Source organism: Rhineura floridana, chromosome 7 (genome assembly GCF_030035675.1).
Source record: "Rhineura floridana isolate rRhiFlo1 chromosome 7, rRhiFlo1.hap2, whole genome shotgun sequence".
NCBI lineage: Eukaryota > Metazoa > Chordata > Lepidosauria > Squamata > Rhineuridae > Rhineura > Rhineura floridana.
In genome coordinates this window covers 97,427,594-97,450,231 of record NC_084486.1, presented here as the reverse complement: position 1 = coordinate 97,450,231, position 22,638 = coordinate 97,427,594, and the positions used below count along the sequence as shown (strand labels likewise).

At 44.1% G+C, this 22,638-nt stretch overlaps 1 protein-coding gene across 1 annotated transcript in view; it reads right to left on the bottom strand.

Moving 5' to 3' along the window:
* Window positions 1–5,430: 5,430 nt before the first annotated feature.
* Window positions 5,431–22,638, bottom strand: part of SLCO2A1 (solute carrier organic anion transporter family member 2A1) — a 92,351-nt gene continuing 75,143 nt past the window's right edge. The window contains exons 8-14 of the mRNA XM_061636597.1: window positions 22,067–22,231; window positions 20,402–20,591; window positions 16,814–16,982; window positions 15,345–15,514; window positions 14,366–14,430; window positions 12,083–12,203; window positions 5,431–6,347 (exon numbers count right to left, since the gene is read on the bottom strand). Of these exons, the coding sequence (XP_061492581.1) occupies window positions 6,227–6,347; window positions 12,083–12,203; window positions 14,366–14,430; window positions 15,345–15,514; window positions 16,814–16,982; window positions 20,402–20,591; window positions 22,067–22,231 (1,001 nt within the window). The 3' untranslated portion in view covers window positions 5,431–6,226. The remainder of the gene's footprint in view (window positions 6,348–12,082; window positions 12,204–14,365; window positions 14,431–15,344; window positions 15,515–16,813; window positions 16,983–20,401; window positions 20,592–22,066; window positions 22,232–22,638) is intronic.

Genomic DNA, 22,638 nt, shown 5'->3' with positions numbered 1-22,638 from the left:
TTAAGATAATAGAAAGTGATTGCAATGTAATAAAATTACAGTTTCAATTGTGCAATTTTGTCATAGGAACAGATTGGTTTATGTGCACCACCAATATTGAACAGGACTAACTCCATACCGGGGGTGGGGGAGAGATGAAGGGCTATCATTTGGATTGGTCACCTCAGGCCCAACAATGCTTTAGGCCAATATTATTAGGCAGACATACAAATGCTGAGCAAAGACAACTAATGAACGATGTTTGGAGTTTATGTTTGGGCAATATGGAATATGCTATCACTTGGCCTAGGGAACATTAAGGTAAGGGGGGGCAATTGAAGGGAGCATGGAATAACTCTAGGATATCCAATGTCACGGGCCTCATGGGATGTTCCTGGGAGTGATCAAGAGGAGGAGAAGGAAGTCTGGGATCCTGGGGAGGGGCCCAGTGGGTTGCAGCAGGAGGGGGCTGAAACAGGAGAAGGCTCTAGCACTTGACAGTGACAGCTCTAACCCTGTAGTTCCAGTTCCAGTACAAATACTGTCTGATCATGAGCTAACCCCTTTCTCTCCCTTCAGCCATCTCTTGTCACCTGAGTCACTGCCACTTGTGCCTCTTCTCAAGGAGGAGGAGGAGGATGGTCAACCAGGGAGGTGTTCGAGGAGGACCTAGATGAAGTAGCACCATCACCAGGCAGATGCACAGGATGCACAGGCAGATGCATAGGTGCTCAAAGATGATGCCAGCTTTTTAACCTTTTCATAGGAGTGCCAGATTGCTAACCCAGTCCCATTCAGAGAAACCCTCCCCAAGCAAATAGAATGCCTGCCCCAAGAGTATTTAAAATATTTCAAGGAGTTATGTCTAATTGCTGCAAGAATGTTGTAGCTTGAGTAATCAGCCTAGTTTGCTGTGTAGAGATGTAGAGTTCTGTAATCTGTAAACTGATCTATGAAAATGCTCTAAGCTGAGATTTCTCATTAAATATAATGGAGAAAAACACACCAGTGGTTCTGAGGGCTTATCCACATGGGAGCATAACTTCGTGCTAAAGACACTGTTTTTACCTCCATTCTCTTCTTTTTTTCATTTTCATAAGTTTTATTTTTTAAGAAACAACAACAACCCGAAAGTGCGATTATTTGTATTTTCACTGTGTATTTGTGTTATGTCGTATTTTGCAAAGGCCTATGGCCATATGCAATAAAGTTTTGTTGTTGTTGTTGTTGTTGTATTTTCACTGATACAACACAGATGAAATACAAATCTTTGCTTGAACAGTGTTATGCTTTTGTGCACAAGTTAGGGGGAAAATAAAAATAAGGCAGTTTGCAGCAACATAAAAAAGGCTTGAAGAACCAGGAGAGAGCAGCAGAAGTTTCTCTTCAGCCTACAGGAAATGAAATAAGGGAGGAGGAGTGAGTGAGTGTGGAGAGGTGAATGATTGACACACCCACCTAAAAGCATCGGAGCAAAGCGCCTGCAAGCCCTAGCGATATGGAGTGAAGACTTTCCCCCCTCCCTTTTTGGATTATCAGAGGCTAGGGTTAGTACGGATTTACAGGGGAGAAACTGTGATAGCTTCTGTTTGCCAGTAATGGCATGTGAACCATGCGAATTAAAAGGGAATGTGAGTAGCACCAGACACACAGTAAACCCCTGTGTAGATGAGCCCTGAGTTTGAATCTAGTACAGCTAGCCAGGACAGCCAAGGTGGTACGCTCCAGATGTTGTTGGACTCCAAATCCCATCAGCCCCAACCAACATGCCCAGCGGTAAGGAATGATAGGACTTGAAGTGCAGCAACATCTGGAGGACACCATGTTGGCTACCCCTGGAACAACAGGTGGGAATTTTATCCTTTGACAATTAGAAAAGAGATTAGGTTGGGAAGGGTTTAGGAGATTATTAGCTCTTATGGCATTCACCCCAGATTTCAGATTACTTTTAAATTTGATTTAATTGTTCCTCAGATTACCACTTTGGGAACTTCCAGGCTGTTGTTATTTTTTGGGTTTTTGCCCTTCTGCCAAAATGGCTCTCAGCCTTCCAGAAATGTCTCCAACTATTTCCTAGTCATTTTGGACTATTTACCTACAATTTTCCTAACAAAGGAGATACTTGACATGGCTGTTAAGTAATCTCCAACAGTCACCTACTGATTCCATTAAGCCTGTCCAGTCCAACCTCCAAATAATATTTAGATATTTGCGGCAGGGACTGAACTCATAACTTGGAGCAATGCCACAGTCAGAGTGGGCAGTATCAGTCTAGATCAGGGTTTCCCAACCTTTGAGCCACAGATGTTGCTGGACTACAACTCCTATCAGCCCCATGCAGCATGGTCAGGAATTATGGGAACTGTAGTCCAGCAACATCTGTGGCCCAAAGGTTGGGAAACCCTGGTCTAGATGGACCAATGGTCTGACTCGGTACAAGACAGTTTCACTTGCTCACAAATGCCAATCAATACAATGAAGCAATATATGGGGCTATAAGCTATGCAGCAAACCAGCCACTAGAGGGAGACAACTACATTTGGTTTGCCTGAATTACATGAATTCAGCCTGGGTCCTCTCACAATTCCATTTATTGCTCTGGGCATCAGTTATAGCTTCAGCAAAACAGAGTATGGGATAAGCATTAAGGTAGCGGCATGTGATCTGTATGGAACCGAGGAGACAAATGTATGTAGGCCTGGAGGAGAAGAGAACAGCTGGTTGGTGGAAATAGCATACAGTGTACCAGTGGCCAAGGCTGGTTCCAGGAATGCCAGGGCCCTTGGGCATCAGCTTGCCCTGGGCCCTGGCATGTGTGCGCATTCACATTTGTGTTCTTGCTCACGTGCGTGCGCAACTCACCCCACCTACCTGTCTCCTGTTTTTTACTATTGCCATTAACTAAGATGGTGGCCGCAGTTTCCCTAAGGGGATGAAGCCTCCGCCGCCATCTTTGTTGATGGCACACATGCGTACTGTGCATGCGCATCTCTGCCATCAACTAAGATGGTGGCAGGGGCTTCAGTACCTTAGGGAAACCGTGTCCGCCATCTTTGTTAAGGGCAACAGTAAAAGACAGCAGACAGGTAAGTGGGGAGATGTGGGGGAGCCACGGATCACAGAAGGGGAGCGGAGGGGTGGCTGAGGCCCCCCCTGTAGCTCCAGGGGCCATCGGGCCAGTGCCCAACCTGGCCGCCCTTTAGAACCGGCCCTGCCAGTGGCAGCTGGTGGCTCCATGTTAGTGGAGCAATGGAATCTGCTCCAGCTTTTAGTCTGAACTGAAGCTGAAACATCCTGGGCAGCTCCCTGAAAGTTCAGACTCAAACCCGGAGCAGATCTCACTGCCCCACTGACATGGAGCCACCAGTCACCACTGTAGTGCACTCCCCTTGCTTTGAGGACAACACACTTTTATTCTGACCTGCAAAATGGACAAAAATTGAGAACAGCCACTTCTCTCTTTTTTCATCCTTTTTGTGATGACAAAGAGTGTTTTCTTATCTCCTGCTTGCTGAAATCAATCTGGAATTCTTTTGCTGTTGAACCAAATTCTCAAAACTTCACACAGCCAAAGTTTGAAGTTTTGAGCCTGTCCTATTTGCAGAGAAAGCTCAAAAATGCTATTTGTATATGCTGCAATAGGCACAAAAGATAAAAGAGCCAATTCACTATGAGAGACAGTAAAGGATCTGCTTCGGTGGCACTGATAAAAGATGGCAAATTGCCATTATTTATCATCATGGTGGATGCTATTGAAATTTCCCTTCTCAGATGCCAAAGTGCCTTGGGTCACATCTGTCAATCTCTTTACACCACTCTGAGAATTTCTAAATGTGCAGTCATATCACTGTAGTGCATCACATATCACATACATGGAAATCCTGATGGTTGGTTTTGGTTTTCTGTGTGGGTGTTTTTAAACTGAAAAAGAGCTTCAGGATGACATATTAAATGAGAGAGAGAGCGTCATGCATGCATACTTAACTCATTCCCTCCTAGGCATTTTTCTACTTCCAAATCCAAATCACACCCTCTCCCAAGTTGCTTTGCCTTCATGGGTTTCTGTAAGAGAATGGGATGGGGGCGGGGGTCACATGAACCAAATCAACCTGGCCAGTGGCCATGCCACTGTCCCACTCCAAATTACACCCTCCTGTCCCTTTTGGTCTTCCTTTCACATGTTTTTTTGCATCATGTAGCTTGCCCTTCAAAGTTTCAAGTCAGAGATGGGGAACCTTTTTCAGCTCAAGGGCCGCAATCTCTTCTGGCAAGCCAGGGGTCAGTGGTTGGCAACGCCAGAGAGAAATGTAGGCAAAGCAACAAATGAAAATATTACCTTTGTATAGTAGGCTAGTTTCTGCACATGCTCACACACTCCTCTCTATCCCCTCCAGGCAAGCAAAAGGCACAATCAGAGTTCAAGGGCACATCCCAGCCAGGAATAAACATTCAAGGAGGCGGCGAAGAGAAGGCCAGTGAGGAGGGTGGCCTGGGGAGAATACTGAAGGCCACCCAGAGAGACCCAGAGAACTGCATGTGAAACCCAGGAGTGGCCATGAATATAAAGCGGTTTCTATTGCTCCATAGCTCAGCCTTGGCACATATGAAGAGAATGTCCCAGAACATACGTAGAATGCAGTTTTATTCTGTATGAATCGCTGTGTAAGGCTTGATTTTTTAGTCAAGGAATTTGTACAGTTATTCTACTGCCAACACCTTGCATCTTTCAGCTTTGTCTTGAACATCTTTCAACCTTCCCTTGAACATTAACACACAGGAGAGAGACCTAGGTTCTAAAAAAAAGTGAACAGTGCCACCTAGTGGCACTTTGATTTATGATAACCTAATTTTAATATACCCAATTTATCATAAACCTCCCCCCCACAGCTGGTATAGCACAGTGGGGAGGAAAGCCTGGCTGAGAGTCCAGAGTCTGCGAGTTCAAATCCCCACTTGTGTCTCCTGGGTGTCAAGGGCCAGCTAAAGATCACCCCCACAGTGAGTGGCTCAGGGGTTACGTGACCTGCCACCTGTGCAGCCGTGGGCAAGCTGCATAGTCCCAAGGAGCCCAGTTGCCCTCCAGCTGGCAGTTGCGGACAAGGAAGGGGCTGGCTTGTGCAGCTGTGGCAAGCTGAGCAGGTCCTAGGCAGCTGGGGAGGACTAGCCTCAGAGGGAGGCAATGGTAAACCCCCTCTGAATACCGCTTACCATGAAATCCCTATTCATAGGGTCACCATAAGTTGGGATCGACTTGAAGGCAATCCATTTCCATTTCCATCATAAACCCCCATCTGTTTTAGAGAAGATTCCCTGAATGGAACTTTTAAAAAACACCATTCAGTGCATCCCAGGACATATCACTATAGCAACAGGAAGGCCCGGAGGCAAGTAGGATACTAGTGAGTTGACTCCTATGTAAAGAGAGAGATATCAATAAAAGGCATGAACAAATTGGGAAAAAGTTGCTTTTATTTAAAAATTCAATATATATATCACAACTAACTTTATACACTGAGTGGAATTTATGTCCAGACCTGTATAACGGGAGGGGGGAGAAGAGAAGGCAGGGCAGTGGGCAGGGCCAAGCAGAGTTATAATCTCCCCCCACTCCTTGTTCCATACCTTCGCCAATCCTGGCATAATGCAACATGTTCAGTAGAATCAGTCAGTACAGGAAGCCACTGGGAACCAGGACACCTCCCTCCTCACCAACCTCAAATGCTATTTACACAGTTCTTTCAACTGTAACAGCTTTCGCTTGTCATTCCCGTCGCTTTGATGTTTTTCCATGGGACGGTTTGCTTTTCCTCCAACCTGTCAGGCCAATCAGCTTAGAAGAACAAAGGAAACCTCCACGTCTTGGGCATGCCTGGATGGCTGCAGAGAATGCGCAAGCGCAATCCTAAAAGATGACTCCCTTGCTGTAACTTGCTGGGTGTCCCTTTCCTAAGCTTGGGGAAATTTTCATGGCGACCGCCTCTTGAAAAAATTCGCCGGCTACATCGACTCTTTAACACTGATTAGATACTTGGTCACCGGGAGCCCCGTTTGTTCTTCGTTTGACAATACGTTGCTTTAGCTGGGCTACTCACGGCAGAAGCTGATAATGCAGAAGTTTAACAGTTCAGCTGCTAATATGAAATGGTTCCCTTACAGTTAAAAAATAAGCCACAAAGGCTAAGTACTGTTAGTAAATAAAGGCATGGAACAAAATGGCACTTGAGATGGGTCTTCTTGCAGCACGGAGCTATACTAGGCCAGCAGCTTTGTCTTGCACATTGTATTCCTTGTTCTTTGTCAGTTTCCAGCTGATTAAGGTTAACAGGAGAATGCCGATGATTTTGTAACCCTCTTGGAGGCCTAAATACCTACCAAGAGAAGGGAGGGGGGAGACACGGTGAAACTCAAACAGAACAGACCTTGAGATGAAAGTAACAGTACATTTGTTATGGAAGGGCATCCAGAAAGAAACCAAGTTCTCAGGGATGAGACTGGAATGGTAGGGCCTGAATAGTGGACTGAATACCGACTTCCGGGAAGGGTGACTTAGCCTGTGCCTGCTTTTGAGACGGGCTCCTGCCTCAAAAGAAGCTTATTCAGATATATCAGTCAGTTTTTTCTTTTTTTTTTTGACTGATTAAACTTCTCCCGGGTAGGGAGAAACGAAGAGATTAACCTCAAAGCCTATTTTTGTTGGGACGACCAGATCTCATTAATTTATGGGACGAGGTCCAGCCGACGAAGGTGGGACGGATTTTCAACAGCAAGCTCTATCTGTTAAAGCGAACGTTCATCTTATCTTCTAAGAGAGAACGCACTAACAGGCAAGCACCCTTCTTTCTATATTTTTCTTTTACTTGACTTAAATTGTTGCTGTTTAAAAGAGATTTGCCAGATTGATCAGTTTTTGACATCTCACTGGGGAGCCATAACTTCTCTCTGCTACGCACTAATTAATAGCTTATCTCTGTTTTTGTTGCAAAAAGCTGTCCTGGATTTGCATTCTAAAGATATACACAGAAGAGGGATTTCTATTCCAGATTTTTATTTTGAAAAATATTATACTGTTTTGAGACTACTCTCTTTTTGGTCTATTTTATTTTGACGAATCTGTTTCTTGACGATTGCCATTAATTGTTTCGATCCTGGGAACTGCATTTTGTTTACTTAACTATTGGAGAGATAAGGCTGTCTGCTCTGTTTATACTGTGATGTCACCAAGTTTGGAGTATTAACCCAATTGTTGCTGAAATAAGAAGTGGTTTTCCTATATTTTTCTTTTAAAATGGCAATTAAGAAAGTGGCTGAAAATCTGGAAATAACTATGTTTCAGAAAATAATGGATGAGATTGAGATAACGAAAATTGAATTGAGTAAAATGAAGCAGGAGATTAAAGATATAAGGGTCCCTGTGAGAGAGGTGACCCTGGAAGGGGTCCCTGTGAGAGAGGAGACCCCGGAGATTGGAACAGGGGTCCCTGTGAGAGAGGAGACCCTGGAGACTGGAATAGGGGTCCCTGTGAGAGAGGAGATCCCGGAGATTGGAACCAACGTGGAACAGGAACAAGATTTGGAGTCTATGGACTTTAGAAATAAAATCTATTGTTTGGAACTCAATGTTATCTCTGAAGAAATGAATGAAGATTCTAGAGATAAAGTTATCAATGGCATGGATAATCTTCTGGACTGGAATGATGTGATGGAGCCCAATATAGAGAAAATCTATGGAATTAACTGCAGCCATGTGACAATGGAAAAACTTTTAAGAGATGACCCAGTGTATTTTGAAAAAAAGAACAGAGATATGATTTTACAGCAGTATTTCAGCAACCTATTCAGAATGGATGGCAAGAAAATATTTGGGATAGAGGTAATTCCCATCAGACTCTTACTATATGACTATGGCTTTGACAGCAAGATTATTATGGAATACTGATAATGGAAGATTGGATATTGAAATTACTGGACTTAACAAGACTACTGAAGATGGAAGATGGAAAATGGAACTAATAGAGATAATAGAACAATGGCTACTGAAATTATTGAACCTAACAGATTCTGATGTGATGGATTAATTGAAATGTTTATTTTGACTATGGTTATGACAATAAGATTATCATAATTAGTAATGAGATAGATTAATCGATATGCTTATCTGGAAAAAAAAATTGATAGATATATTTCTTAAAGAATTGAAACCTCTCTTTGACTTTTTGTGGAAAGAATAAAGTAATGTTTATGAGATTTGATGATTAAGTAAGATAACTATTGGAGGAAAGTGATTTTATAATATGACTTAAGAGACAGGATTGTTATATATTATAGACTTATAACTGATTTGATCTTTGACAAATGGGAAGTCAATATTTTACTCTTTATTTTTTATTTTTGTTTTTTTTTTCTTTTTTTCTTTTTGTTTAACTATTTTTGATTTTGTTTTTTGTCTTTGAATGTTTTATGATTTTGTCTTGTATGTTTTATGAAAATCTGAATAAAAATTATTGAAAAAAAAAAAAAAAATAGTGGACTGAATACCCAGACAGCTGTATTCTAAGAGGCTTAGGACAAGTTCACATAGGCATGTCCATTGTGTGAAAAGGAAAATGCTAGATTTGGATGCATGCTTCAGATCTTCTTGAGGGCAGGAGGCTGGTTAGGATGGGGGGAAAGGTCTCTTCTACTAGGACAGCAAAGCAAACATGTTTACTAGAGGTGGAGGTGAATATACCCTTTCGGTCAGGAAACAGCAGTAGAGACAATGTGGCTGACAAACAACTGTAATACAACAGCTGGCCAATGCAAACAACAGTCTTCAACCAGACTCGGGCTGCACTCAGCACAGTTCTGGGCTCTGCTTATGTGATTTTTTTTTTTTTAATAGAGGACCACTGAGCTGTTCTTAAAGCAACAGTAACCTATCCTACAGCAGGGATGGGGAACCCGTGGTCCTCCAGGTGCTGCTGGACTACAACTCCCATGATCCCTAACCATTGACCATGCTGACTGAGGCTGATGGGAGTTGAGGGCCACAGGTTCCCCATCCCTTTACTACAGGTGGAGTCTACTCTCTTGATCCTCAGATACTGAAGAATGAGTAAGCTTCTGCCAACTGCCACAACAGGGAGCTCAACTGTAAAAACAGTTAATAAGCAAATGAAAAACAGAAAACTTCCTTAAAATGCCTGCTTGAAAGAAACGGCTTTGTCAAGGGCCTGACTTTCAACAGGGTCCTCTCTAATCTCAGCTGGGAAGGAGTTCCATAGAATCAGGCCCCCAACACTGAATGCACGGCGCTCAGTGGAGACAAACTATGCATCTGAGCCATGGGGAACCTACTAACAGAGACAAAGATGGGGTTTCCATGGCCCTCCTGAAGATTTGCCTGTCTTCCCAAATAAAGGATGGACATGGTATTAAGGACTTCCTGTTGAAGAACATTCATGATGCTCAAGACCCTCCCTCTACTGCTAGGCATTCTGCGGTGCTGATTCCTGTCAAGGGGGTGATAAGAACTCCCTGGAATGAGGAACTCCCAGAACCTGCCACATTCCCTTTGTCTGTGCCTATATTGAATTGGTAGGGAGGAGAGCGGTGCCTGTGCTGACTCCTGCCCCAGCTGTTACCTCTGGAATAGCTGTGGGAGAGGGCAGTTTTTCCAGCTGACCTTTTGGAGAGGGAGGTCAGTGAGCAAAAATAAAATGCTGAGTCTACAATCTAGGAGTCTACAATCTACAGTGTGGGGCCCTCCAAATGTTTTGGCTTATAATTCCCATCATCTCTGACCATTGACCGTGTTGACTGATGGGGATTGGGTCCAAAACATCTGAAGGGCACCATGTTGACTATTCCTGCTATAGGTCCACGGGTGCTTGATGCACTCTACAATATCTGGAACATCAGGAAATGTGTACTACTCCCTCTGAGGGATGAAGGTTAACTCTCTAGGGCTCCAGTGGAGCAACCCTTGGCAAACATGAGCTCTGGGTCAAAGGACTATTCCTGCATCACTGGTTAGGAAGACTGAGATGCCTAACCTGTTTGTTTGCTGGAGCCTTGGCTGGTGGGATGGGTTTGTCTGGGGTGGGAGAAAAGATCACATCACCTGCACCCCATTTAGGGCAGTAACAGTAGTCTATGGTGCTGGGCTAGTGCTAGAGACTGTGCCTGGGTGATGGCAGCCCAAATGCACATTCTTGAGCCATTGCTGCTATCCAGGGCCAGAAAGGAATGGGTCAAGAGGCGATGGATTGTGCCTTGGCCTTGGGGCTGACATAAGGGTATAGCTGACTGGGGTTCTTTGATGAGGTGCATTCCATTTTTGCTTTCTCCATGCTAAGTCAAGCTCCCTGTTTTGGGAGGTGCTTATTTATTTATGCACACTTGGGCAGGTTTGCAGACACAGAGCCCTGCAGGAGCTTGCCTCCCATAATGAAGGCAGGAAGTTTGGGAATTGTGGTAAAAAAATCCCTTCTCCTCCAGGTTAAATCTTGGAGCCTGGCTTCCTAACCTCAAACAATGGAGGTGTTTCCCCACATCAACCGCTCTCCTCCCTCGAAGGGTGACTAGCCACTGCAGATTTGACAGCCAACAGGCAGAGCTTTCTTACTGTCTGACATGGATTCAGAAATACAATGTGTGTGTGTGTGTGTGTGTGTGTACACTCATGCACGCATGCATGCACGCACGCACACACACACACATCAATAAATTCAAAATATAATCATTTTGAGCAGAGGCAGTTCACCCATGCTGCTGGGAGTCAATGTTGCAAATTCTTTTTTTTAAAAAGAAAAAATTGGCACTCACTCATCTATGCAACAGAAAGGCCTTTGCAACATTCCTCTAGATGGATGGAGGGTTCTCTCCTAGGCACTGATATGGAGATCGCTCTTCTGAGGAAAGGGAATGGCTGTAGAGTTCCTAGTGTGTGGGCCTGGGGGCAATTTCTGGCACTGGTCCCTAGATCTGAGTCACTACAAGTCCTTCCAAAAGGATTTTATCAAAAAATCCCCAAATACTAGGAAGAGGATGCCAAGATGTATTCACACACATCTGGCCCCAGGAGCTCAAATAATTGGGTCTCCCATGAAAACAATACATTCAGAAGTTCTCAGGTTCAGGTTTTTTATATATATAAAACAAAGCACAGCCTTAAGGCTCAGCATGATGCAGTTGCATAGGCAGGTTAAAAGAGTGGCAATCAGAGCACCAGGGTGGGGAGGATGTGAAGATTCAGGCAGCAACCAAGCAAGTCTGACAAGCAGCCACCTACATGGATAACTGCATCAATGTGCTCCAACATAAACAAAGCCACATTACAGGCAGGGAGTTGCCTTGCTGACCTTTCAAGCCCTTACGATTGCTAAGGGCTTAACTAGCTTCACATCTGTGCCCTTAAGTGCAGGTGGTTTTTTACATGGGGAGGTCTGGATGGGGGCCTAGTGTGGGGGTTAGAGGGACTGTAACCCTTTCCCCCCATGCCTGCCATGCATAAGGGAAAAAAAGTCCCAGCCAATGCTGGTCTCCCTGCACTGCCCATTTGTAAGGGGGGGAAAACTCCACTTAATGTGGATGGATATGGAGCTATCACATAGTTTGGTCCCAATTTTTCTTCTGTTTTGCACTATTGAGGGTTAATTTTCATGCAACAGACTTTTACACTCAAGCAGAATACAGATTTCCTCTGCACAGATGATACTGGGCAAGCAACACTGCCTCTCTCAGACTAATTCAAGTACGGGAAACCTTTGGCCCTCCAGATGTTGCTGAACTACAGCTTCCATCATCCCTGGCCATTGGCCATGCTTGCTGGGGCTGATGGGAATTGTAGTTCAGCAACATCTGGAGAGCCAAAGGTTACCCAAACATGGACTAACTGATTTTGCAGGATTGTTGGGAGGATAAAATGGGACAACTGACCCAAGCTCCTTTGGCGAAGAAGGAGCAGGATATAAAACGTGTCATTAAATACTGGGTTTTAATGTCATTTGCAAGGGTCCCCTGAGCCAGTGGTCAGGTACACATATCCCAGGTGAGAAAAGCCCTGGCTTAACCCATGTGCAGAACTGGGGCTCCCAGAAGAGAAACCATACAGGGGGGTTACCTGCTGCGGAGGAAGTTATTGTTATAGTAAGCGCAAGATCCGCTTTTGTTGCAGTGTTTCCTCCACCAGATGCATGAGGAGTCGATGATGAGGCCAAAGAGAGCAGGAGCCGGCAACCAAGCTTCAAAAGAAAGAAGAGGAAACGTGTGAGGTCTAAAAGGTTCCAACTGCACACCATCTCTTACATTTAGCTCTGACTACCCAAAAGCCTCACAAGGCCAGGTCTGATATCTTCTGCAGTTTCTGGCCCTAGGGAAAGTGGGAGTTGAGCCTTCATCTGAGCAGGGGCTCAGGCCAGAATTCTAGATGTTAACTCACAGATGTGAAACAGGAAAGCATAATAAGACAGATGAGCCCTCTCAGCTGATGCAAAATATCAATTTTTATTTGGGGATGGCAATTCATTTAAAAACATGAGTTCACGCTACACTTTCCTTGCTATTAAACCCTGCACATTTTAAATTGTATCTTCTTCCAGCTTGATTTGGAACTTGGCTCAGCCACATAAGCTATATAGTCCCCAAATCAGACAATAGTTCAGGTTTTTCCCCCGAGCCCAACTGCAAAGTTCAAATCCCAATGCACTCCCGAAGACATTATCATGAGCGTGGTGGGATCCAAATGCCTCCCCCTCACCTTTCCTTCTGGCAACACAGAGGTATCACACTCCCACCATGATGGCTAGAATACTGCAACGACATTGCCCTAGGCACCGGGGATTCTGGGAGATGTAAAATGGTAACTACTCAGGTGCACTGGGAAAATTACACTGCCCAGGGCTCCTTGTACTTAGGAGGTTTCTATGCTCTGTGTGTGTGGGCAAGCACATTGACTCAGGTTACGATTTGAGCAACTGAAGAATTTCAGGGATAAACAGCATTTCATTCTTCATGCAACCAAGTGTTATGAGACAGTCAGGATGTAGTATGAGACAGATAATGATGAACTGTGGCAACATCACTAATGTGAACAAATTATGGTAAAATACATAAAAATTAAAACCAATTTGCTCTTCCTGGATGGCAGGGGAGGGACTGTTATGCAAGCAGAAGTAGCCCAGTTCTGGCTGTCTGAAGCACTACCAAATAAAGAGTTAGGTACATACCTGTCTCACCCCTATTAGGAACAGAGTATCATGTGGGAGCTGCCCAGGTTTATGTCAGCTTTCTGAATAAGGGCATCCTAAGCAAAGTTAAGTGTCATCTCTACCAATTCATCTCAACATTATTGACCAAGAGGGCAGCAAATGGGCCTGTTCGGATTTTTTTCAGATATAAGGTTCCCCATGCTGGGTCTTCTTAGACCCTGCCCTTCCACCTCAAAGCACAAAATTCTCCCTCTCTCTTCCTTCATTCACAAAATGCTTTCTTGACTAGGCCCACTTGATCCTTTTGCCTGAGCACTGAACTCATAGCTATGGGGATGGGGGGAGGGAGTTACCTGAAAATGGTCCCAGAGTAAGTATTATCCTAGGCAGCTGGAGTCACAGTTAAGCAATCTGCTAAGTGAATTAACCGTCAAACGCTATTCAAAGCCAAGAGAGAAGGTATGTAACAATGGATAGACTGTATACTGTTTTAAAAGAGCTTCAGGTGGAAAGAGGATAGACATAGCTAATGCAAGCATTTACTTCCCTCCCTCAATGGGGATGGGCTGAGCTCAGTAGCAGAGCATCTGTTTTTCAGGCAAACGTTTCCAGGTTCAATCCCTGGCATCTCCAGGTAGACCCGGACAGAACCTTGTCTGAAATCCTGGAGAGCCACTGCTAGTCAATGTAGGCAATAGTGAGCTAGATGGACTCTGTATAAGGCAGCTCCCTATATTCCTAATCCCCAGCTTCAGCTCATTTTATCCAGATGCAGTTTGCGAACTACGCTACACATTTCTGATTTGCTAGTTGATAAGACATATTCAAGCAGGGGTACTAAGTGACACCACAATCCTACACAAGTTTACTCAGAAGTAAATTCTGCTATGTTCAATGGGACTTAATCCCTAGTAAACGGATTTATAGAGAGCCAGTGTGATGTAGTGGTTAAGGTGCTGGACTACGACCTGGGAGACCAGGGTTCAAATCCACACACAGCCATGAAGCTCACTGGGTGACCTTGGGCCAGTCACTGCCTCTCAGCCTCAGACAGAGGCAATGGTAAACCCTCTCTGAATACGCTTACCATTAAAACCCTATTCATAGGGTCGCCATAAGTTGGAATCGACTTGAAGGCAGTCCATTTCCATTTTCAAACAGATTTATTAGTATTGTAGCTTCTGACAGGCACTCACCTAGCAACCTCATCAACAAGAATTGGATTCCAATTGCAAATGACTTTTCATCATAGTTCACCACCCTAAATAGGATAAAAACACAGTAAATCAAATATGCAAGACCTTGGGCTCAAAAGCTACTTGCTGCTCTGGAAGAAAGCAAAAAAGAAACTCTCTTATCTTTGTGGGTTCATGACACATTGTGGTGAGGTTTAAAGCTGCCACATCTTTCATATACACAGGTGCCATAAAGGAGATCCTTCTCACATGGTGGCACTCCACAGGTAAAACACTCTTCCTAGTGAGGCCAGCTGAAGGCCAACCTTATTTTTAGAAGACCTCAAAACCTGTTTAGACAGCCATTTGAGATTGCACATTTTCTTCCATTTTGGTGATGTTTTAGACAATTAACTAAATTTTGTGGTTCTTGGGCATTTAATACTGTTTGTATGTGCAAGTCACCAATTTATGGTGAGAAAGTTGAGAAATAAATGAGAACAAACATACAACCCCGTGGATCCCATAAATTATACAGTATATAAGCCTCGCAAAGGTTAACTTCTTATATAGAGCAATGCCCTCTAGCCTTAAGGCTTTCTTACCGTTAGGGATAGATTAACCTGTCAATTTTGATTTCTCACTTTTTGAACTTTAAACTCAGATCCTCCAGTTACCATGTATATGTGATTTTTTTTAAAGTCCATATGAAAATTCATCTATGTTTCTCCTAATACACACATTTATACACAATTTTGCCGAGTATAACCAGTTTTTGCAGGCTGTTCCTTCTAACACAATGGCCTTTTGATATAACCTTCACTAATATATGCATTTTTGTATGCATTCTTTGGATGGAGAGGTTCATTGCAAAATTCAAATGTACAAATTTCAAAGGAAAGAGCTATGTTTCAGTTTGCATATTGGTTCAAGAAATGTACATTTGGTGAGTTCATATTAAAATGCGAACTGAATTAATTCCTCCCCCATGACTACTTACCGTAGCACCATCATGTAGAGAGGGTTGTGACTCAGGCAGGCAAGCAATGCAGCAAATGAGATGATGAAAATCACAGGCAGTAGCAAATGGGCACAGCTGATTGGGCAGGATCCAGTCTTTGCTGAGGACTGGCCATTCTTAGTGTGGATACAGGAACAGTTTGTGTAGATCTGGTTGGAGCAGCAGAGGAGAAAGTCTTCATTTTGGAGCCAATCATGCTCAGGGAGGGACTACACAGCTCAGTGATGGAGCAAATGCTCTTTGCAAGCAGAAGCCCACAGGTTTTAATTCCTGATGTCTCCAGTTAAAAGGCTTTGGTAGCAAGTGATATGAAAGTCTTCTGCTTGGAGAGCAAGTGCCAATCAGAGTGGACTTCACCAACCTGGTGCCCTTCAGGTGTTTGGGGCCACAACTCCCTTCAGCCCCAGCCAGCTCATCTGCGGCTGGACTAGGTAACACCAGGTGAGATGGGCATAGTCTGACTTGGTATAAGGAAGTTGTCCGCATTCTGATGCATCATGGCTCTAACACCCCCCAGTTCCTCCACGGGAAATGCAGATACATAATTTGGTTGTCAGGACATTGTGTAAGAAGATAGTGGATGACATGAATTCCCATTGTAATACTCCATCAATATGACTGAGAATTTATGCAGCACTTTTAAACTACAAATTTGATTTCAAAATCTTGTGGTCCAACTCCCTGAAAACTTATGCCAGTTGTCCATACAGTAAATATGGGTATACACATAAATAGAGAGAGGGAAAAAATTACAGATGCTAATACTCGATCCCAAATGGTTCGGCCTTGATTACAAAAACAGCAACACCCGAATATAATTTTTTTGTTTACAAGGCTTCCAAATGATGCTCAGATTTGGGCTGTGTATGTAATATTCTAATGACACACTGTTGGCATTATTAAGAGAACCAATTAGGGTAATCTTAACCATTACATCCTCTTCTTAAAGATGCTGGACATGAGCCATAGGTCAAAACCAGAATTGTGTTTGGGAGATAATGGAAAAACAGACTCTTGCTTTTCTAATGCTACTAGTGGAGCAATCAAACAGACCATGGTCCATCTACCCCTCTAATATCTACTCTAAATGGCAGCAGCACTTCAAATTCTCTGACACATCTTTTCCCAAGGTGTTGCTTTATTGATGATGTCACAGATTGAACATGAAACTTTTTGTCTGCAAAATATGTGTTCTCCAGCTGAGCTATGGATCCTTCTCATAGTCACTATTTTCAACAGGTAGACAAACAGAAGCTGATATAGACAGTACAACTCGCCGGCTAATGAGCCCAAAGCAGAGGTGACCCATGTCACATTATCTAAGCCACACCCCCAACAACTCCACAAGCTGAACACTATTGACATTTGAGCCCATTAATATACACATGTGGCCACTCAGCACTCCAGATCCTCTTACCGCCTCCTGAGTTCTCATTGGTACCACATACCTTAATCTTGGATGTAGAATTACTGAAGATATCAGTACAGCCAGCATGGCAGCCAGCATGGCAGGGAGAAAGGTACTCTACACCATCGTCTCCACAGACTGGGTGGAAGAGATAGTCTGAGCAGGAGCACTCCTTGTTGCATTGATCTTGTGCTGGGGAACTTGATGTACTGCCAGAAAAAGAGAGACAAAATAAAATGAAATTCAATAGGATAGGTGAAAAATACTTTTTTGAATGCATTTGGTGATTAACCTTAGCTCCCCATTTTGTTGTTGTTGGGTTCTTGCCACTTTGAAGCCTGGCCTATTGCCTATGATTTACCCTCCCAAAATATCTCTAAGGTTTTACAATGAACGTGGTCATAATTATTACTCACACATACGTGCAAACAAAACACATACTGGGATGGGAAAACATTTGATTCCTGGAGTAATCTCCCTGAGCTAAGCCTTACCAGTGAAAAACCATAGAACACCCAAAGCAGAACAAAGACAAAGAAGGCAGGCAAAAGAAAACCAAAATTAACACTGGAACCATTCTAGGAGCAAAGCACAATCCAAGCGCAAGATCACATTGGATATATTTGATACTGAGAGCTGCCATTTAGGCAAACACTTTGACACCCCCCCATCAACTCTCTGAGACCTCAGTTAGAGAATGCTCCTAGTCTTGTCCCTTGAGATCCTTTTTAATGGAAGGTGTAAAGGACTGAACCTGGAGCCAGTCTCTTTATATGTGCAAACCATGTTTTCTATCTTTTTGACTCTTTGAAACATAATGGGAAATGTTTTCTAAATCTTGGGGCTTGCCTAGAGCTCTTGAAACAATTCTGTGAACAAATAAGACCTCCATCATGTTGCAGATTCTCTGTGCTCCCAAGTTCACACTCCTAACTGGGGAAACCACGAAAGTAGAGATCAAGACATCTGCATGCTTGGAAACCTTTAAGAAATAGCAAACTGGAGCCATCTGCAAGTATTAGTATGTGCACAGTGTAGGAAGATTACTGCTGGATCAGACCAAAGTCCTTCCTACTTCACCATTCTGTTTCGCAAGCAGTCCGCTAAATGTTCTAGCGGCTGGAAATGCTGGGAGGCTGGGAAAGAGGCCTCCCCATAATCACCCTCACCAACATTTTTCTTTTTGCTGCTGTTGGTCTCCCCTGGAGAAGAGAAGAGGGAGCCAGCTGAAGGTCATCTAGCCTGATAAGGGGACCCCTCCTCTTAAGGCAGGCTGCTGAGGCTCCTTGGAGTGCAGCAAGACAAGCACTTGGAGCTCTGTCAGCTGTTAGCTTTCCTTTCCTTTTTGCTTTGTACTTATATATTTAAATCTAGATTATTTCCTTTGTAACATTGGATTTATTTTATGTTTGTTAAACTGTTGGGTTTTGTCCTATTTGAATTTTATTATGTTTTGTAAACTGACTTCTCGCCCCTAAACCAATGCTTTGTATTTTGAATGTTTGTTGTAAGCTGCTTTGGGCACAGCTAGCTCTGGAAAGGTGGCATATAAATAAACTCAATCAATCAATCAATCAATCATAGATGCTTCTCAGAAGCCCACCAGCAGCACTTGAAGAAGGGATGGAGGAGAATTTCATTCCATTAACATTTTAAAGCAAAATGATCCAGTTCACACCTCTCAGACTAATACACAGATCAGAATGTAATAGTCCTTTGGATTTCATGCCTCTCTGAATTTTGCAATATAGTTCTCAGCAAAAATAAAACAAAAGAAAAACTCCAAAATGCATAAAGATGCATACTTTAGGATGAAATATGTTTAGAAATGCATACGCTGAAATAAAATGTATATTTAAATAGGATTTTTGTAGTACCACAAATTAATGTGATAATAGGACAGAACACACTTCCAAATGAACACATGAAAAATGGACTTGGACTGGACATAGACCAATCCATCCATGCCTAGCTTGAATGAAGGAGTTCTCCCATACTGTTGCCCCACAGCAACTTGTATTCAGAGACACGCTGCTTTTGAAATGGTGGCTCCTCTTAGCTGCTCATAGATGTCTCTTCCTTGACTTTGTCTAATCCCCTTTTAAAGTGATGTAAGACAATGGCCCTCACCAGCTCCTATGACAGGAAAATCCATAACTTAATTGAACATCCACCCTGCTGGAGAGAAGTCCAGTCCAAATAGATTGTAGTGGGGAATGGATTTTCATGGTTAGAACCAGGGCCAGCCCCAGGCATGCCGGGGCCCTTCAGCACCAGCCTGCCCCGGGCCCCTCCACTCCCCTTCTGCGATCCGCGGCAGCTGCCGTGGATTGCAGGACAGGAGCTTCTGAGCCGCCTGCCATTCCCCCACTTTACCTACCTTTCTCTCTGCTGTTTCCCTAAGGGCTGAAACCTCAGCCACCATCTTGATTGATGGCAAAAAACAGCAGAGATAAAGGTAGGTGAAGCGGGGGGATGGCGGGTGGCTCAGAAGCTCCTTCTGTTCTGTGATCCGTGGCTGCTGCTGCGGATCACAGGAGGGGGGCAGAGGGGCCCCTCGGACCAGTGCCCCACCTGGCCGTCCTTTAGAACCAGCCCTGGTTAGAACCCGCCTAACTTCTCATCCACACTGCAGTCTCCCATAATCCTGGTCCAACACTGCAGCGTGCAATTAGGACCGCATAAAACATTCTTGGAAGACCAAAGAGAATTTTTTTCCCTTCAAGACATCCCCACACTGAAAATGATTCACCAGTTTGCAGGCTTAGCAGCCTGCACTATAATGGACCCTGTCGGCTCTGTGAACTAGCAGAGGAACAACATGGGCTTAAACACGGGCACTCTGCGGAGTGCCAAAAGAACACTGGGTTCCTTAAACAGGAAGGAGCCATGAAAGAGAGGTTTGGAAAAGGGCAGGACAAATTGAGATATTGCTGCATTTGGATGGTCAAATCCTGGCTCAATAAGGATACCCACAAGTTTCATGAACCCACATGAAGCCCCTTCCCTCCTCCTTTGGATCCCTAAACAAACCAATAACCCACAGTTAACCGTAGCTTCCCATTGCATGTGAACCAGAAATAATGGTTAACAGCTTCCACACAAGCCAGGATGTGTAAGCTAACTTTGAACAATGGCTTCATATCCTGGCTTCTTTGAAAACCATTAGCCACAGTTTCCTGGTTTGGATGCAACTGGAAGCTAGGATTAGTTGCAGCTTTCTGGTTTGTTTCCACGCATTCACATGAAGGGAGGAGCAAAGGGGCTGCATCGTGTGGGTGCAAGGAGCTTGTGCATCATCTTATTAAGCCAGGATATCATTGTGCAAACCAGTTCACTTGAGTAGAAAGATGGGGGAAATGATTTGGAGTTACTTGTTGGGCCAGATGGTGGGGAGGCAGATTTGAAGAGGGAAATCTCTGTATCCATGATTTTAGAGCTGGTGACTCTAAGTCAGGGCTGGAGAAATCTGTGGACCTCCAGGTAATTGCTGGCCTCCATCTCCCATCAGCCCCAGCCATCATGACCAATGGTCAGGGATGTAGGACCACCTGGAGGGCCACAGGTTCCCCACGCTCTAAGTTCTAGTTTCCCCCCACAGTGTTTAATGAAAAGCAGAGCATATTACCGGGCTGGATAAATTCCAGCTATCTTCTCTGTGGGGCAGCCCAAGAAGAAGAGAGGGAGAGAGCATAGGGTGGAGAGAAGTAGCACCATGATGGCAAACCGTGGGATAGCTTTAAGGGAGAAACCGAAACGCTTCATGATGAAGCCTCCAAACAGCATTCCTAGAGCAGCTGCAGGCAGGTTCACAGCTCCTGCAAAAAAGGGGGAGGGGGGGTAAGAGACATCATGACTCTTCAGCAATGGGAAACAGTGTTTCTTAACTGAAAGCAAAGTCTTTTAGCAATGGCATGAAGTCATTCTTACAACCGTCATCCAATGAACTGCATACTCTTTTGCATGGCACTGTTCAACTCTGATGCATTTTGAAAAATGCAGAGTCACTACTGAGGATCCTGGTCACTACCTTGGGGACTGCCTCGTATGTGATGGGATTCCTACAGGAGAAGTGACTCCTTTGGGAATCTGCATGAATCCTGCATATAGATTGACACACGCCATGATTCCATGTGCATGTGCAATTCATAAAATTGTAAATGAACTGTGACCAGCCTCCATAGGAAAACCAGCTGCAAAGGTGTTCACCATACCAGGGAGAGTATCTACTGCCTCCAGCAGAGCCTTGCCACATGTGACAGGAAGTGTACAAGATAGAAGTCTGTATACCAGGGATGGGGAACCTATGGCCCTTTAGATATTGTTGGACTCCAACTCCCATCATCCCCAGCCTACATGGCCAATGGTCCACAAGTTCCTCTTCCAATGGTACGCTACATCCCTGGGGTATGTTAGTGCCTCCTTACCACCAATGGGACCCCAGGTCACTGCTTCCTCAGGGCAAAGAAGGAGCAGTATTGGTCCCTTTCTTCCCTTATCCCCTGATGGTGGTGGTGGGTAGTATGGAGAGCCATGGGCTTTCCAGTTCTCCCTCTAACTTCCATACTGGAGGACACTTAGCTTGTTTATAGAATGCTAATTTATCCTGTCTGTCTCAAAGGGTCTACCCAAGCAGAGTTTGGTCTAATCAGTTAACCCAGCAATTTTGATCTGTAAGTTAGGCAGTCGTGTGTGTGCGCATGCGTGCACATGCATGGTGTGTGTGTATATACACACACACCCTAGGGAGAAAAAGGGAAGCAACAGTGAGCTAATTCGCAGCCAGGATAGGTGGAAGTGCTTGATCGTCACCCACACAGCTGCTGTCCAACCACAGAACTGCAGACGGGATCACAGCAACTGCCTCAATTAAATTATTTTTGAGTTAAAGAGCAGTTATTTTTGAGTTAAAGAGCAGTGGAAAAACCATGACACCAACACACACAAACTTTTAGAGATTTGCCAAATCAGAGTCTGCCCTGATTCCTGATTAATGTTCGGTGTCTAGTGTGGTTAAAAGGCGTCCATTCTTTCCACCTGTAGCACAGTAAGAGAGAAGTAGCCAACAAATGCCTAGTTGATTCTGACTTCTCTACTCTGTCTCACTCCTCCAATTAGATTCCCAGTCACAGGAACTGGCAGCTGGTATGATACCAAGATGAACAGGATCCATAGCCTTGAGAAATGTAGCCAAGTCTTCCTGTCTACCTGGCCATACCTTTATTCTGAGAAGGCTTATGCTACAGCTAAATCTGGCCTGCTAATCTGTTCACAGCCAGTGCCAATCTCTCACCAATGAGGAGGTTTGCATAGGAGGAGCTGGCACCAAACTGCTTCTCCAGGTACTTGTTGAGGAAGGTGGAGAGGCCAGCAATGACAGAGGAGAAGCTACACTGGGTTAGGACCAATAATATGAAGACTGGATTGAGCAGCAGCCTCAAGAAGCCTCGGGGGAATTCTGAAAGCAAAACCAGGAGAGAGAGTGAGGGAAGCAAGTCAGTCAGAGAAAGGGCTTCATCAACAACATGAACAACAGATAGCATTTTTAAAAAAACTTTTAGAAGATTTCATTTTTTAATTTAACACATATTTTTATACTGCCCTTTATTCCATTTAAAATGTTCAGGGTGGTACACAATCAATTAGATCAATCATAAAGTAAAACAGAACTACAGAAATAGGAACTTGGTTCTTAAAACATACACAAGATTAAAATGTCTGGGTGAACAAAAATGTTCTAGCTTGCCACCAAAAACACTGTAATGTGGGTGCCCAGTGAGCCTCAATAGCAGGGATGGGGAACCTGTGGCCTTCCAGATGTTGTTGGACTCTTCTCCCATCATCTCTGAATGCAGACCATGCTAA